General features: G+C 48.2%; 1 protein-coding gene across 5 annotated transcripts; it reads left to right on the forward strand.

Moving 5' to 3' along the window:
- Positions 1-12,626: 12,626 nt before the first annotated feature.
- Positions 12,627-16,190, forward strand: LOC123159345 (ubiquitin-like protein ATG12). 5 transcript variants are annotated; one of them, XM_044577174.1, is made up of 5 exons: positions 12,627-12,855; positions 12,936-12,994; positions 14,075-14,143; positions 14,236-14,298; positions 14,549-16,190. In XM_044577174.1, the coding sequence occupies exons 1-5, from the start codon at positions 12,828-12,830 to the stop codon at positions 14,615-14,617; spliced, it is 288 nt and encodes a 95-aa protein (XP_044433109.1). In that variant the 5' UTR covers positions 12,627-12,827; the 3' UTR covers positions 14,618-16,190. The 5 variants fall into 5 exon arrangements, with proteins under 5 accessions (XP_044433109.1, XP_044433106.1, XP_044433105.1 ...); XM_044577171.1 differs by having other exon boundaries at positions 14,587-16,190; XM_044577170.1 differs by having other exon boundaries at positions 12,636-12,855; positions 12,936-13,060.
- Positions 16,191-17,921: the final 1,731 nt, after the last annotated feature.

Here is a 17,921-nt window from a genome sequence, read left to right on the forward strand (position 1 = left end):
CATTGATCTGGGCTGTTAACGGGTTATCGGATCCAAAACCAGATCCGATAGCTTAACGGCGACCTGTTATGGTGGATGCCACGTGTCGGTCACCCTTGACGAAAGCACTTCTATGATGCGCGATTTATCGTCATGGAAGTGGACACTTCTGTGACGATAATTTTGGTAATGTTATGGAACACTTTTACGATAGCACATGTATGACTATCTTGATTCTGTCATAAAATCTTCATGGATGTACATGCATGACAGAAAATGTGACCTACTGTGACAAACATGTATCATCACGGAAGTGTATTTTTTTGTAGTGTTCGTAGCTAACATCGTTGCTCGAGTCATGCTCAAAAGAAGCGTTGCTGCTGTCCGAAGAGGCGCTACCGCTGTCGGAGGAGTCGCTGGCAAGGCCAAGGGCAAGTTCACTGCTGGTGACCCTGTCGCCGCAGCCACCTCCCTCAGAGCAGCACCTCAACCATCGACCTTCCTCGTCGAAGACCTTGAAGAAGAGCGTCGACGCTCCGTCATATGCAAAGTGGATGGCGTGGGCCCCCTCCGGGTGGCACACGCAAGCAATCGCGCCCCATCCTCAAGTCATGAAGGCGTCACTGGCATCCACGACCTCGACCTCTACTTCTGCGGCCTGGCCGCACCATCCGTCGTGATGCAACCACAACTCGATGGGTCCCCTCGAAGGTATCTCCCTTGCAAAGGTTCTTGGGAGGCGAATCCATGTGTGTGGCGGCATTTCCGCCCACACCATGAACTCCCGGGCCGAGCCTTCAGCATGGGTCCGTGAAGAAGGCAGGTTCGCGGCTGCTGTTTGCCTTCTTCCACGGCTCCACTCCTCGCGGCGCCGGTCATCGTGCGCAGGGCCCTGCGCGCGAGTATACAAGGGAATCGGAAAGCCCGGCGGGGCCCACTCGTGCCAAGGCCACGTCATCGCAACCTCGTCGGCACCGACCTAGGAGTGATCTGGCCTCTTCTTCGGCGGGAATAGCACGGGTTCCACCTCGGGGGCCTTCCCCTTCTCCACGGTGGAGAACCTCCTGATCGGCGCCATCGACGCACTGGTAAGACGATGGAGCAAGGAAAAGGAGGTGCAGGGAACAAGAAGACGAAGATGGGAAGGGGGCTCCGCCCGCTCCCGCATTTATTGCCAGGAGAAGGTAAATCATCGGCCTCCCATGATTTGGAGTAATGATGATTTCCTTTGCATGCAGCAGGCAGTTGTCAAGTCAAACGGTTGCCCAGGCAGCGTGCGGAAGCGGAGACGCCCACATCCCATCAAGCCCCACACATCGGCTCGATCTGCAGGCAATTGGGGTCCGCGGTGTTCCGCACTTGCCCTTTGGCTTCGCCTCGCAGCCAAGTACGAGCGTGCCTTGGGCCCGAGGGCTTGTTTCGGCGTTCTGGGAACCATGGCACCCAGATCTGCCTGCCTACGGCCCATGGCGTGGCTCCATCAGTGGCCTGGTACGACCCAGCTTTGACTACGACAAGACAAGATGATGCGGAGCATCCCACGTTCATCCCCATGCACACTCTGACTACTCTCCAAACCCCAAGAGGACATATGATGAGACCTCAACTATACACCATTGGACACAAGGTGAACTCACTCCTCACAAAACATTCACTTTCTACATGTGAGACATGGCTACTACCTCCAACGTGTGTACTATGCATGATCAGGTACTTAGAGGAAAGCCACGGAGCCACCACATCCAATGGACGAGCTAGCGAGGACGCCAAGTACAAGGACCAAGAGAAGAAGCTTCCCGAAGTCTATAGCCTCCGGACGACCGGACCCCGCTGGACGTCCGACGCCTAGAGCCTCCACCAGCCTGAAGAGTCAGCCCGTGAATGCTACAGCGGCCGACGACCGACGAGGACCGGATGTCCAACACATCCGAGGACCCAGACGACCGAGCGCCTCCGGATGACCGGCGCCACGGCAACAGAATGATATCTATGGAAGTCCGAAGACTTCCGGACGTCCGGACCGTCCCGAGCCTCCGGATGACCAGAACCCACCGGACGTCCGACGCCTATCTGTGCACAGAGTATCGGACCGAGGCCCATGTATCCCCCACTTACCCCTTTGTGGCCCATGACTATATATACTCCTACACCTCCTCCTAGCTAGGGTCAGCGTTGATTTAGCTCATTTGTGAGATAGAGCATCGCTCATCCATACGGATCTCCTCCTTGTGAGATCGGCCCCTAGGTTTCCACCCTACATAATCTTGGTATCAAGAGCCACGTTGATTGTGTTTTTGGAGCCCCTACCCCTCTTTTTCTAGCTTGATTTTGTTGATTTCGTCCTAAATCCGAAAATCCCCACCAAAAATAGCCCCCAATTTTTTTTGTGATTTGTTGGTTTGATGATGTTTTGTTGATTTTGATCCGTGGATTTGCTTGGTTTCGAGTGGATATAGCATCTCCCCAAGTTTCGCCATCTTTCATCCACGAAATCTCGTCAATTTTGACCCCGAAATCTCCATTTTCCGCTCAAGATCGCGCCCCGGATCTCGGATTTCGCGTTGACCCCAACCCACCGGACGACCGGCGTTTTACGGACGTCCGGAGCCCCAGGAATGACCGGACGTCCGACCTTTCCCGGAAGACCGGAACCCCTAACTCGAGCTGAATTTACAGATTTCCGACCTGACCGGACGTCCGACGACCGGACATCTGTCCTTTTATGGACGTTCGTAACCTGTAGATATTGACTTCGGCTGATTCTTGTTTCGGCCATAACTAATTCATCCGAACTCCTATTTTGATGTTCTTTAGCTCGTTTTGAAGTTCCTGACATCCCCCTTCCCACAAAAATACCATCAACACCATTTGACTCCATCAAATATTTGGAAATTTGGCATCTTTGCCTAGGGCCACCACCATATCATCCGCATAGCCACCACCGACTTCCGCAACCTAACCTATTTTGTTCCCCATAGCATTAGTGGTTGCTTGAGTAGTGATTCGAGTCTCCTAAGGTGTTTCGGCTGCTTAGGAACGGTTGCTTCTTCATCAACCACCACCACCACTTCTGCATAGGTGTTCCCACCATACACTTCCGCCACCCCCAACTTAACCCAATAGTTGTTTGAGCTTGTTTGCGTTGTGGCTTGTGTCCCCTAAGGTGTTTCGGCTACTTAGGGACGGCAACTTCAACTCCGACACGTGTATATCCCATCATTCCACTTCCGCATTGTCGAGTGCAAACCACCACCGCTTTCCCGCTACCACCATTTTGACATTTGACGTTTGAGATTTTGAGTTTGCGGTTTTTCCATTTCCTAGGGTGTTTCAGCTAACTAGGAACGGGTCGACATCGACAACACCGTCTCTCATCATCGCCTCGAGGTCGTCATCGACTTTGACCATTTCACCATCATCCGTCTGTGGCGTACAAATGAGAAACCTTCGATGGTAACCTCCATATCATCTTGGTATCGTGGTATCCCTCCTTTGTATATCCCCTTGCCATTGCATTGTTAACCCCTAGCCCATTTTGCATCACTTGCCTATCGAGACTAGCCATTTGAGTATTGCCGGCAATGTTACTTGTGCACATTAGTGATCCATACTTCCCATAGCATACATACCATATCATATTGGTACCATCATATTATCTCTTGTGCCACAAGTTTGTTCCCGCATATATACAATTGCTATCTTGGTTTGTGCATTGTGCAAAAGTGGCCATACAAAATAAAAAAATATAATAAAGCTTTTAAGCAAAGAAGCTTGTAAGCAAGTGCCATAGCATCATACCACATTGCATATAAGATTGTCATATCCGATCATCTTGGATCATCTTGAGAGAAACATCGGGAACCATACATACATAGCATACTTGGGATAGAAAGTTTATCTATTTTGCATCTTATAGGTTGTGCACAAGTGTCGTATCCGCCTATTGAGCAATCATGCTAGCGTCTCTCTTGAGTTGTGCAACACGAGCATTTTCCGTGGACTCCACATTTTGTGCTCATTCCTTGGTTGCACGACCCCATTTATCTATCTGTGTGTGTGTGTTTCCGTGTGCCATTCTATTGCTATTGGTCTACTTGTTTCGCTTGCAAATTTGTGAATCTCTTTCAACATTATTGACTCTTGCTAACATTTTGCATCAAATTTTTGTGCCACTATCCTCACCAAGCTCCACCATAAGCTTTACTTGTGTAGGTGTGAGAACCGACAAGAATTGGTACCAATTGTGCTATTTCCTTGTTACACATTTGAGTGATCATTGATCCATCTTCAACATCGGTCGAGGTACATTTGGTCTAGTTCTTCTCCTTCTCCCACTCACATTTGCTCGAGTCTTGTGATGGATAGGCAAGGCATTTCATCTCCGGTCCTTGACATCAACGACGGCGTGAACAACTACATCACCAAAGCGTCCATCTTCGATCTACAACGACAAATGCAAGGCGCACAATCAAGATTGAGAGAGTGCATCGAGAACATCTCCATCGACATTCATCACTCCGAAGCAAGGAAAAGGGACTACATCGACAAGAAGCTTTACACACATAAAGAGGAGCAAGATGCAATGATGGAGGAGATTCGGGCCTTGATCAAGTCTTCTTCCCTTTCGTCATCTTCAAGGCAGCGACATTCAAGCCACAAGTCTTCGGAGCGCGAAAACGATGAAGTGCAATTCGTCCATGTCCACATCTACATGGCAACCACCATCACATGCGTGATCAACATCGTCATGAAGGGCAAGTCACCTCCAAGCATCATGTGCACGACGACGATGAATGCCAAGGAGCTCAAGCACGACAACGACATCATCATTATGAAGATGCTCCACATCATCATCATCATCACGCCAAGTCGAAGCTTCATGAGCACAAAAGAAGACCGCGAGATGACCACCACCAAGACGGCGCTACGTCTACAACAACCACTTCGGCATCTTCGCCAAGTGCTATCAAGGCATCTTCGACTTTGGACGTACATCATCTTCGCCTACTTCCCACGAGTACGCCTACATCGACTTCATCAAGTCCAAGGCGACTACCTACAAGCGAGGGCGACACTTCCATCTTCGGAAGCCCCTCAAGGAAGATGTCCGAGCATGGGAAACTCCCTTCGTTCATGGAGACGAGCTATGAGGTGCCACATCATATGGGCCTCCAACACCAAGACGGTGACAAGAAGGTCGAGCAAGGGCCATCCCCTTCGACCACGGCGATAGGAGTTGAGCATGGAGACATTTGCACCTACATCTTTCCGACACCCACATATGTCGAGATGCCCCATTTGTCATGTGAGGAGAGCCACCACCCCATGAGAGAGATGAGTGACTCCACCATATGTGACATCGAGAGCATTTCCTTTGAGAGGATGAGTGTGGCCACCACTAGCCCCACACATGAGAGCATGCCACACATCCTATGTGAGGTTGAGCGCCATTTGAGTGACCCCACCAACCATATGAGTGAGAGCATCCTTGAGGGAGTGAGTGAGCCACAACACTTAGAGAGTGAGGTAGTTGACACGGCATGTGAGGCCACTATGATTTCTAACGACTTAACCTCTACTCCTAGTGTGTTTTCTTTTTTGGTGCTAGGTCTCCTACATGACAACATGCCTATCCTTGACGATTCTATTCCTCCATTAGAGACGACGATGGCCATGGTGGACGATGATGCACCCCCACATGGTTCCATCAAGATGAAGATGACAACGAGTGGATCTCCCACACCTCACCTACAACACATGAGCGATGCTCCAAAGGTAACATAGGTGATGGTGCTTCTCTTGTCCCACTAGTGGACTCTCTTACCAATGATTGCTCCCATGATGTTGACCCAACTATTCCCATGCTTCATGCTAGTGCGACTTCATCATGTCTTGACTTACCTATTTATGATGAATATGATGATGAGCATGTTGAGTTGCCTAGTTGTGATGCTATGCTCCATAGAAAATCATGTGAAAATTCTATTGGTCACTCCATGTTTGACAATCCATTGAACTTGTCATCTGCTATGAGTGAGATCTCCCATATTGTATCTTTACAATCTCAACATAGTAACTATGCATGCCCAATTAAAATCAATCCCATTTGCACCTATGGCATAGATGACGAGATGATGGTCATTGGCTTTTGTTTTACATGTGATGATATTGCCATGCTTCCTTTACATGATTTGTGCAATTCATCTACTATGTCATGCCATGATCAAATTGTTCCAACTATGCATTGTTTTGGATGTTGTCAATATTCTCCATGTGATGTTCCCATTAATGCTCATGAGGAGACCCCCATAGTTTCCTCATACATGTTTGGAGATTTTGATTCACCCCATCCTTTGCATGATTTCCATGATTGTTTGCACCATATGCATTCCATGTATAACCATGCTATAGATATTTCTCATGATGCATTACATCCTTTGAGTCTCCATTATGGCATACATAATAACAAACCTCTCATGATGGATGACATGTTTCTATACCACGCATCTCATTTATTTGAGCATTGGATATTTTGTGCTAACCAACACATACACGTGCGCATCATGATGGATGACGTGTACATATACCACACACACACAATTTTCTCTTTGTCTTTGTTTTGTGTAGGTACTCATGTATACTCATCAACCTCTCAATCCCAAGAGTTGAAAAATGAGCTCTTGAGAGCAACGACGCTTTGGGATCCCGTATACTATCCTTACCACCGTTCCCTTCGCGCAAGTACTACGCGCTTCTATTCTACTTGGCTCTCACACGGCTATGGGCTATTTACCATTTGTCCCCTTATGCCCATTCTATTGTGTTCACTTTGCATGCTATGCCTCTTTCTATGCCTTTGCCATGCAATTGTGACCCTTGCTTGCATCTACCCATGATTCACCATTATGCTACTTCTATATGTATTTGCATTCTTGGTGGAGATACTTGTATCTATTGCCATGATTTCTTTGTGCTCCATTCTATTGATGTTTGTTGTGTTGGGAGAGTCATGATGACCCATTGTTATTTACATATGGCTTCTCACCAATACATTCATGCTAATTTTCTCACATCTTGCTTTCATGCTTGTGATATGTCATGTGCATTATTCATGCCCACTATTTCCACACATGACATGATTGCCATGATTCCTTCTAGTATGTTGCATCTTCGCACTACTAGCTTGCTTGACTTGATTGCTATGATTGCTTGGTATGTTGCATCACCCATGTTCCACTCTTACTCGCTTTCTTGGGTTGATGACATATATGTTCATGCCTCTCACATGATATATCTTGCTCATTGTCACTTGCCTCCATTAGTTACCTTTCTCATATCCACTTGTATTGAGTGCAACCGTGCTTATTGCTCTTGGAGACTTTGACACCTTACTTGTGATGCATGCTTGTTTTATGAGCCTATTGTATTTGGTTGTTATCGCATCATATTCCCCCATACTATAAATGCTCCCTTGTCCTTTCTTATGATGAGCATGATGCATACAGTTGTTGGGTATCTTACCACACAAATGATAGATTTTGCATTTCCGCTAACCTCATTTGTTTTTCCGAGTGGTTGTCATGTTCTTTCGTTTTGAAGGATTCACAAGGCGGTACCATGACGAGATAACTTGGTCATGCGGAGGCGTACACGATGCGCGACACCATCATTTTCAACATTCTCATAAAGGTGAACTCTTTCCATTTGAGCCATCCTCAAATACGCATATTGGATGTGTCACTCTTTCATTGTTGTTTCCTTCTTGTTGTCTACATGATACATCTCGCGAATGGAGGAGCGACATTGGAGATTGGCTCTATGGACCTTCACATCGAGGAGCGCTCGCATTTATTGGATGCACCTTCGGAACTCCACTTATGCCTCGGCATCGAGCATTGGTATACCACCACCTCCATTTTTGTTGATTGTGCTCACACATGTCATGCTCGATGGACATTTCATACTCACCACAAGTTTGCACCGTATGCATGGATTAACTCACATTATGCTTGTCTTGTTGCATCTATTTCCATGTCATCCATGATATTTGAGCTTGTGCATTTCCTTAGCAAATTTGTTGTGATCTACCTTGATGGCATATTCATACATCATGATCATATTGTATACCATCAATTACATGGTTACATACACATGTTGAGCATTCATTGCCATATTCATGCTATTGATAAACCGTCTCACTATGACATCATTTTTCACCGTGGTTGCATTGATCATATTCATCATACATTTGTGTGCACAATGATTGCATTTGCTCCCATGAATGCTTTACATCTCATTCTACATCTTTTGGATAAGCATCTTGTGCCTTGTCACACACTATCTTGCTGCATAGACTCATTCTTACATGATGGACACTTTGTGTGCGGTAACCATTGTATTTCCAAGTGTCGCTTGTGTTTGCTCTTTTTGCATTTCTATCACTCCGGAGACACCTTGGACTACTTGGATTGCGCCATGTCTTCAACTTTGTCCAACTACACGTCCGTCCACGACAACCATTTCCATGGTGATGAAGATCACGATCCGAGGTCAGATCTTTCCCAAGGGGGGGGGAGGGGGAGATGATGCGGAGCATCCCACGTTCATCCCCATGTACACTCCGACTACTCTCCAAACCCCAAGAGGACATATGACGAGACCTCAACTATACGCCATTGGACACAAGGTGAACTCGCTGTTCTCTGAACCTTCACTTTCTACATGTGAGACATGGCTACTACCTCCAACGTGTGTGCTATGCATGATCAGGTACTTAGAGGAAAGCCACGGAGCCACCACATCCAACAGACGATCTAGCGAGGACACAAAGTACAAGGACCAAGAGAAGAAGCTGCCCGAAGTCTACAGCCTCCGGACGACTGGACCCCGTCAGACATCCGACGCTTGGAGCCTCCACCAGCCTGAAGAGTCAGCCCGTGAATGCTATAGCGGCCGGACGACCGATGAGGACCAGATGTCCGACACATCCCAGGACCCGGACGACCGAGTGCCTCTGGACGACTGGCGCCACGGCAACAGAATGATATCTACGGAAGTCCGAAGACTTTCAGACGTCCGGACCGTCCCGAGCCTCCGGACGATCGGAACCCACCGGACGTCCGACACCTGTCTGTGCGCATAGTATCGGGCCGAGGCCCATGTATCCCCCACTTACCCCTTTGTGGCCCATGACTATATATACTCCTACACCTCCTCCTAGCTAGGGTCAGCGTTGATTTAGCTCATTTGTGAGATAGAGCTTCGCTCATCCATACGGATCTCCTCCTTGTGAGAGACCGCGGCCTCTTCGGAGAAGATCCACCTGGATTTCAGACCCCTTTACAGGAAGATCCCCCCGCGGATTCAAGTCCTCCTCTTGGAGAAGAATCGGTTACCCTATGTATCATCCTTTGTTGGATTTGGATCGTGTATCTCTTGTGTTTCGATGATCTAGCGCATGTGTGATCTTATTCTCGTCGGTTGAGTGTTTCTCTCGTGTTTCTCTCGTGTTTTCCTTCTTCCCCTCCTCGTGTTCTTCGTGCCCCTCGTAGGGATCCTCTCCAAACGTGAACGATCGGCCCCTAGGGTTCCGCCCTACATCACAAGACCCTCGCGAGGCAGACGACACCAAGACCTCCTGAGGCAGCGGCCTCCACATGTCTCCTCCTTACAAAGCGGAGATTTCTATGCAAGACCCAGCCTCACGAGGCTGAAATGACATCAGCCATGACGACCAAGGCCAGGTGTGCGCCAGCGGGCGCAGAGCGGCAGATTTCCTCTTTGGTGCAAAGGAGGCAAGCGTAGGTGTGGAGTCCAAAGGAATCAGCCAAAGGTTGCCATTTGCGTGCAACAAGACCAAGACCGCTAGGACAGCTGGATGGATGTCATCTCCGAGCCCACCATGACGTCACGCTCAGAGGCTTTGCAGTCGAAGACCACTTTTCGTCAGATTAGATGTACTTCTTGTCCCTTTTCAAATTTGGCCGTTGTGGGATCCCTTCTCGCTAAGTTTTGGAGGAAGAGGACCGAGGCCACTATAAATATAGTCTAGCCACCACCGTAGAAAGGGATCAGAGGATCGACTCACTGGGTGATCAGATCATGGAATCCCCAAGAGCTCATCACAAGAACATGCCTCCTGAGTTGTTCTTCCACTTGTACTAGTTCATCCTCAGCCCCTCGCGAGGCTAATCCACCACAAAGCAGGAGTAGGGTATTACACCACAAGGTGGCCCGAACCTGGGTAAACTGCCGTGTCTTTTGTCCTTCTTGTTCATCGAGCTAGGTCATGAGAGCAGCGGATCGATCGGCTTGAGAGGTTGAGTTCTTCGCACATGCCCCTGAGTTCGAACCTTTCATGAGTCTGTGGAGCCCGGAATCCGACAGAGAGTTTCACAATTCCAGTCTGGGACCAATTAATTCTCTTTTGAACGTCACATTCGGCGGAAAGGAATCCAGAACCGTCACAATAGTGTCACCCTTGTGACGCAAAATATTGTATAGAGCAAGATATTGTTCTCGGGGTGTAGCATTACCTAGCCATTTAGCCTCCCAGAATCTAATTTCCGGTTCGTCTTTAATAGCAAAAGTGTGAGTCCCCCGACTTCCAATATATTTGGGACACTGCTTTTGAGCCCACGTATTTTCTCATTAGGAGGGTTTGCCATACACCATTTTTCGTCAACAACCTAAATAACCATTTGCCAAGGAGGGTAGTATTTTTAACCTCAAGGTCATGAATACCCAACCCTCCTAGCAATTTCAACATAAAATGACTCTACAAAGTAATAAATAAAGCTCTCTATGTTACCACAACTATAACACTACCCACTATAAAAGGTAGCAATATAGATTAGTAATATATGTATGCTATTTTTGCGAAAGTATAAGATCTATTATAAAGATTCACCTGAAGTACAAAACACTCCAAACATAATAAATTGAGATCTATGGATAACCAAACGACCATTGCCGCCGTCAGTATGTTAGTAGTCTAAGTTACTCTCCACTGTGACTAGGCTAACCAATCCCTTCACTTTCACGCTGCAAAAATACGTGGGTCTACTGCGTGCTTAGCAAGTGCATGCCACAATCTTGAAAAAAGAGTGCATGCAGCATGGTGCCGCGTGGAATTAGAGCATCTACACCCGGACTTGGCAAATCCGATCCCTTATACGCCGCAGATGTGCCCAGACATGTTCGCGGATAGTGATCGGTCACGCATCAAAAAATGCATTTCACATCCAGATACCTCAAATTAGAAACCTCAAATCCATATTATTACATGTAATACTGCGATCTTTGATGGGAGCTTTGTCCGGTTTTGCTCCCGCACGCCCGGCTCCGTCCTGGCCATGTCCGGCGGCTGGCTGCACCCCTCATAGTGTTGGTCTGGTCGTCGACAAGGTAGGGTAGGGCATGGGACACGAGGCGGCTCAAGGGACTCAAAGGCACCATCGTCTCCCATGCCCTACTCTTCCTAATCGGAGACCGGAACCCGACTGGTGTCGATGGAGGTCAGATCAACGACGGATCCCTCTGGGGACGAGCCACCGACGTCCATCATGATGCGGTTGCGGCGCCCGCACTGATGCGTCATACGGGACGCCGGAGAATGTGACTCCGTCTCGCCGACGTTCGCCGCCGCGAGGGCTGCCACCGCCTCCTGCCCCCGGTGCCTTGCATGGTGTGCACGACGTGCCATGGCCTCATGCGACAATGGTGCATCCCAATATCGGCACGCCACGGGAGGGGTTGCGCGTCCGCCAGCGCGTCCGGATGCCAGACGGACCGTACGACCTCCGGCGAGGCATCTACGGCCGACCTAGTGCCGGATCCATGCACCATTTGGAAGGACGCAATGGATTCCCGATGGATGGAGTCCTCCCGGGCGCGCGGAGTGCAAGCTGGACGACCATCCCTCGCACGGGCCGCGTGAGATGAGCTCGGAGTCGACGGATCTGGAGGTCAAGGATTCGGATCCGCTGCCCGCCATGCCAGAGACGAACTTGGATGACGAAGGGGAGTGGAGAGGTGGGAAGTGAAGTGGCTAGGGTTTGGTCCGGCGAGCGGATGGGGAGGATTTTATGTGGGGTCGGGTGGGCCAGCGTGGGACGGCTCCGACGTGGCGGGCATGCCCAAGCGCGCCCGTGCGCCCCCATATCCGCCCCGTATTTGGGCTGAATATGGGGAGTGCCGGTCAGCCCGGGTGTTTGAGGGCCGTTTGAGGGGCCTGTCTGGATCAAAAAATCGTGACCGGACGGCCCGCCCAGACGTATGAGGCGGATTTGAGGCGCCCGGCTATAGATGCTCTTACGTGGCATTTTTTTAAACATTTTTTTCATTCAGATTTGCATCCACTACCTCCGTTTCTAAATATAAGTCTTTTTAATATAAACTACATATGAATGTATATAGAGATATTTTAGAGTGTAGGTTCATTCATTTTGCTCCTATATAGTCCCTTATTTGAATATGTAAAATGACTTATATTAGGATGGAGGGAGTACTTTTCTTTCGGGAGAGCATCTACGATTTTATATCTATACATAAATTTTCAATTCTAGATAACAGATGCATTTATCCTCTTATGCAGGACCGAACACGCTCAAACTCTTCTTGGGCCTGGTTGAGCCTCATGCGGACAACCTAACTGGCTCTCCATACTGTTTGCCGCCGCGGGCGGCAAATAGGATCAGCCAAACCGGCGCTCTCGCACGAAAACCCATCCCCAATCCAAATCCAAAACCCGTCTGCAAGGGTCGCATCCTACAGAGCCCTTCTCACGAGGGCCTTCCCGCAAATTTCGTCCTCCTTCTTCACTCCCTCGTCTCCGTTCCCCTTCGGCGATGGCCGCCGACGCCAACCACAGGAAGGGTTAGATCCCTTCCCCACTCGCCTCTTCCTCCTCTTCCGTCCGATCTCCGCTCACTCCTCTCGTGGCTCCCGATCCGCAGTCGTGGTGAACTTCCAGTCGGTCGCCAACGCGCCGAAGCTGCGGCAGTCCAAGTTCAAGGTGCGGGCACTTTTTTCTCGCCGTTGCTTGCCTCACGCGACCAGCAAGCTCAGAAATACGCCTCAGGTTACTATCCCGTGAGAGATCTCGCATTCACGCAGGTTGCTGGGCTGTCTTGCTTGGGCGATTTGAGCGGTAATTTTTGTCGGGGCCGATCAAATCGGCAGTTAGCTGCAACCACAGAACATTGATTATTTTGGGGGAAGAACGCAGCAGCGCCGTAGCCTAGAAGTAATGCCGTACTGGTCTGTTCTTTGCCCGGGGGCGGGGCCATCGTAGCAACGTGTCTTTGGTTGTAGCCAGCAGGAGAAAAAGATCGCTGTGATGGGGAAGGCATGCTTGGCTTTGCCTCGTCAAGTCTCTGGTTGATGAAGATGTCATCGCGCCAACAAGAAAATTGTGTATGCCAAAGACATCGGTATCTTGACCCTTACTATTGCTAATATGCTGTACATGTCCATGTCAGTTGTACTCGCCGAGAACCTTTCCTCACTCCCCACTTGGATGCATCGATAGCTCTCAGTACTTGCAACTTTCTGGACATACACTATTACAAAATTTACAAATATATGCACTAGGGATGATGTTTTCTTCTAGAAGGAAGTCATTTTTCTGAAAACAAAAACTTGATGTAATTCGACAATGTCGCCTGAAGACCTATCCTAACAGATTATTTTTGTGGATTTTTGTAGCTTTTCACATTTGAGCTTGCCTCCCCTTGTGTGAAACTTATGTTTGTGCCCTGTAGCCTGTGGAGGGTAGCAGTATTAAATTTTAGAATCCACCATAGCTCTAGATACATCAGTATCTGTTAGTTTTACAGATACTAGCCTTTGTGTTCAAGTTATGGATGGCCCTGGTTTCACGAGTAAATAGTATGCCCTGAAGTCCATCATCTAATGGAATTATATGCATATTTCTTATTTCAGTAAGGAAATGAATCAATATATGCTAGTAATAATGAAGTAGTACTTTGTTATGGCTCATGCAATTTGAACATCAAATTAGACAGACTGTGCTTCCAGTCAGTGCCTTCGTGGTTGGTAATCTTTCTTTTCTAACCTCCTTGTACTCTTTCAGATTGGTGGAAACGAGAAATTTGCGAGGGTGATTGAATTTCTTCGCTGCCAAATTCACCAGGACACAGTGGTAAGAACGCGGTTTATAATTCATCTGGAGTGGATCATAGTGTCAACATACATGGAAATAATATCGATAGCCTCTCTATGTTTTGCCAACAGTTTCTCTACGTGAATAGTGCATTTTCCCCGAATCCAGACGAGTTGATATCTGATTTATACAATGTAAGATCCAATACTCTCACTACTTTTATATGCCCTCTTCAGTCTTAAATGCCTGAAATGCATTGTCAAACAAGTAGCCTTCAGCTATTCTGATTGTTTATAGGCTTTGAGAGAAGTACAAAAACATTATGCTGGTAAAATTTGCATTCCATTCTTTTTGCTAGTCGATTAGACAATCTAAGCACTAGCACGGATCATTCAGCCACCTAATCTTATTGTAGCAGCAATTGAAATTCGATATATGCCACAGGGCTCACTACTCGGATTAACACTTTCCAAACTAAATAGCTGGGCATCGACAGCGACAATCAGCGGATGAAGGAGTGGATGAAAAGGGTACCTGAGTGCTTGCATGCCTGGATCAGCCCAATCCCTATTAGTGAGTGATCAAGCAAGGTCAAAAAGAAGAGCAAGCCCACGGCTAGGCATAGTATCAAGAGATTGCTCGCCCGTCGCATGCCTAACGAATCCAGAGAAACAAGAAAAGCATGACCAATTGAAGGGGTCGACTGCCCAAGGAGAGTAAAATAATGACTAATGGTGGTTAAACATGTTGCACGGCAGAACTTTGGGATCGACGGGCAGCTGGTGGTCAATTACGCATCATCCATGGCATGGGGGTAAAAGGTGAACTTGCTTGAAATCAGCTTGAGCAAACACAGGAAACCCTTTTATTTCCAAAATTAACTTTTCACGGCACTGCTAATGGATGTAAAGCACTGCAAATTGAGTTTCAAAAGGAAGCTCTTTCGTTCACATGATATTCAGCATGATGGCAAAAGCAAGATCGTTTTCCACATTCTTTCCATCTGCATTAAAAACCCAAGACGTCTTTTCTTCCTGGTAGCGACAATGCTCTGCTGTTCTACGGCCACCATTGCTGGAAACAAATTAAATTGTTTTGTCTTTAGCGAGATGCTTACTTCAATTTTCTTCTCTTCCCTGGAATCTACCATCTTTCTTCATCTTTGATCGTGCCACTAAGACAGTCACCAGTTGTTGAGCACGTCAAACCGAGCTTCAAGCGAAAGCTCTTTCGTGCACCTTGATGTCCAATGCAGTGGCAATAACAAAAGATCATTTTCCGCATCCTCCATCTGGCAGTGAAAACCCGTCTTCATGATCCTGGTAGCCATCGTCGACAGTGCTGTGATGTTTCTTTCTTTGGCTGCTGCCCTGCAGCAAGATGCTTACCTGTTAACCTTTCTTCCGAGGATTGCGTTGTCCTCTTCCTTTTAACAATTACTGTTATGGTCATGTCATTAAGAAGGCTTTCATTTTCCAGTTACTGTCATGGTCATGTCATTAAGACGACTTTCATTATGAAGGTAGCAGTGAGCTAGTACAAGTGTGCATGTTCCATATTAAGGTGGTTTCGTACACTTGTTCATGAGTAGCAGCTAGTGGACTAGCTTACGGTAAACCGGGCAGTGTTGCACTTGTTTCGGCAGAATAGGAACCCACGTTGATGCCGCTGTGTCCATCTATTCAGGGCTGCTAACATTGTAGGGGTCCGTTCCACTCTCGTGCTGGCACAACATATTCAGTTGTATGGGATGCAGTTGCTCTGGTGACGTGTTGCGAGCATCAGCGTGTGTATCTTTCAAGAGTTTCAGCAATGGGCGTTGGCAAGGGTAGGAGGGATAGATTTCCATTTTCCGGTAGTCTTTTTTCCACTCTAATTTTTTGTATCTACTAGTATTTGTCCTTGTCGACAAGAGAGAGCTTCTGTATCTTATGTGCTTGCTTGCCTTTCACAAAAAAAGGGTACGCCTTTTGCGTACTCGAAAAGCAAACCAGCTAAAACTTTGAGATGTAGCAGCAGCAGAGGCATTCACTGCAAAGGTTGTTTCTGTGCAGCTGCAAATCGATAGTCTATGAAGATCTGAAAATACCGTGTCAAACGCACATGTACCGTCCGCCATGTACTGTTCGCCATGCCAATCCACGTGCTCATGACCATCGCCTTAAACAAGAGCATCCTAGCGAGGTTCAACCGCGTCATCCGCTGCTTTCTTTGGGCGGGCAGGAAGGATGCAAATGGTGGCAACTGGCAACTGCCTTATGAACTGGCAGCGTGTTTGCTGGCCGATCGAGCTTGGCGGCATGGGAGTGTGTGACCTGCCGCGCACTGGCGTTGCTCTTCGCACGCGCTGGATTTGGCGCCAAAAGAATGCCGAGTTTCGCGCCTCTACGACTTGGGAGACGGGGAGCGGCATATCATGTAAATTCTGGGATGATCATTGGATCGACGGCGAGCCGATTTCGGAGATCGCGCGCCTGGTCCTAGCCATGGTGCCCGACATCACCGCAAGCATCACATGGTTGCTGAGGGGCTAAACCAATGCGCCTGGGTACAAGACATCCACATTGCTCTTGGACCCGCGGCAACGTTGCAATACATCGAGCTATGGCGCCAGCTTCAATTCTTCCAACTACCCCCCGAAGAGCTGCACTGGAGATGGACCAATTCTGGCGCCACTCGCAAGATCTTGCTACCTCATCCGCTTCCACGGCTCCATCCCCGACCTCAACTGGCGGCTAACATAGCGTACCTGGGCTCCGCTGCGCATAAAGGTGTTCATGCAGTTTGCCCTCTTGGGCAGATGTTGGGCGGCAGATCGCTTGGTGTGCTGCGGGCTGTCTCATGCCGATGTCTGTGTGCTCTTCGACCAGGTGTCGGAATCCATGAAGCACCAACTTGCGGGTTGTTCTTTCTCGCAATAGGTATGGCACGAGGTCTTGTCATGGTGCCGTTCCACTACAACCCCTCCCTACCCTACTTCCGGCTTCAAGGAATGGTGGCGATCTTTATACTCGGCCATGCCGGCAACTCTTCGAAACAGCTTTCCCTCTATCTCGATGCTCTGCGCCTGGTGCCTCCGGAAGCACATGAACGAGGCCATCTTCAACAGCCAGACGCGGTCGGTCTCCCAGCTAGTATCCACCATCAAGGAAGAAGCGTCCACTTGGGCACACGGCCACACGCCGGCACCACCAGAATGGCCTACATATTACATGTAACTTAATATGTGGATTAGGTTCGGCTAAGCAACCCCATTCCGCCTGAGGATCGCCTGACGCCACTCTTTGCTTGAGTTGTGCTATACACACGATAAATTTTGCACGATAGATAGACGAAAATGGAATCCAGCCGACATGCATTTGACTGAGAACAACATTAGCCGCTGGATTTGCACGTCATGCACAGGTCGGGCACAAATATCGTGAGTGAAGCTGTTTCATAATTGCTTCTCGACTTCTTCTATCAATGAAAGATACGCAATCTTTGGGTACCCGTGAAACGCACATGTACTGGTTCTAAAAGTTCTGATTTTTTTTTCTTTAAAAAGTACGAGTACTGTTAAGGGTGGGGGTATTTGGGGTGGGGTTTTAAACAATGCAGTGCTATATTGAGACAAGTCGGCACCAACTACACTATTCGAATCCCTATTGTACTACTTTTATTCTAGAATAAAAAATGTACTTCTGCACGTGACATGGCCTGCACACCGATGTTGCACTTGTATGGCGTACAATGGAACGAAGATCCCTGTCAGTGATGGCAGATAGCTACAATGGTGACCCAAACCACATGTGCACGTGCTTATCACCATTAAGCA

This window comes from Triticum aestivum, chromosome 7B, assembly GCF_018294505.1.
Source record: "Triticum aestivum cultivar Chinese Spring chromosome 7B, IWGSC CS RefSeq v2.1, whole genome shotgun sequence".
Lineage (NCBI taxonomy): Eukaryota > Viridiplantae > Streptophyta > Magnoliopsida > Poales > Poaceae > Triticum > Triticum aestivum.

Bases quoted from the DNA above. Each gene is read 5' to 3' on its own strand.
- LOC123159345 (XM_044577169.1), top strand. From the start codon at position 12,828: ATGGCCGCCGACGCCAACCACAGGAAGG. The intron at 14,144-14,235 runs GTAAGAACGCGG...TTTTGCCAACAG, and splicing joins AAATTCACCAGGACACAGTG to TTTCTCTACGTGAATAGTGC. The intron at 14,299-14,586 runs GTAAGATCCAAT...CAAACTAAATAG, and splicing joins TGATATCTGATTTATACAAT to CTGGGCATCGACAGCGACAA.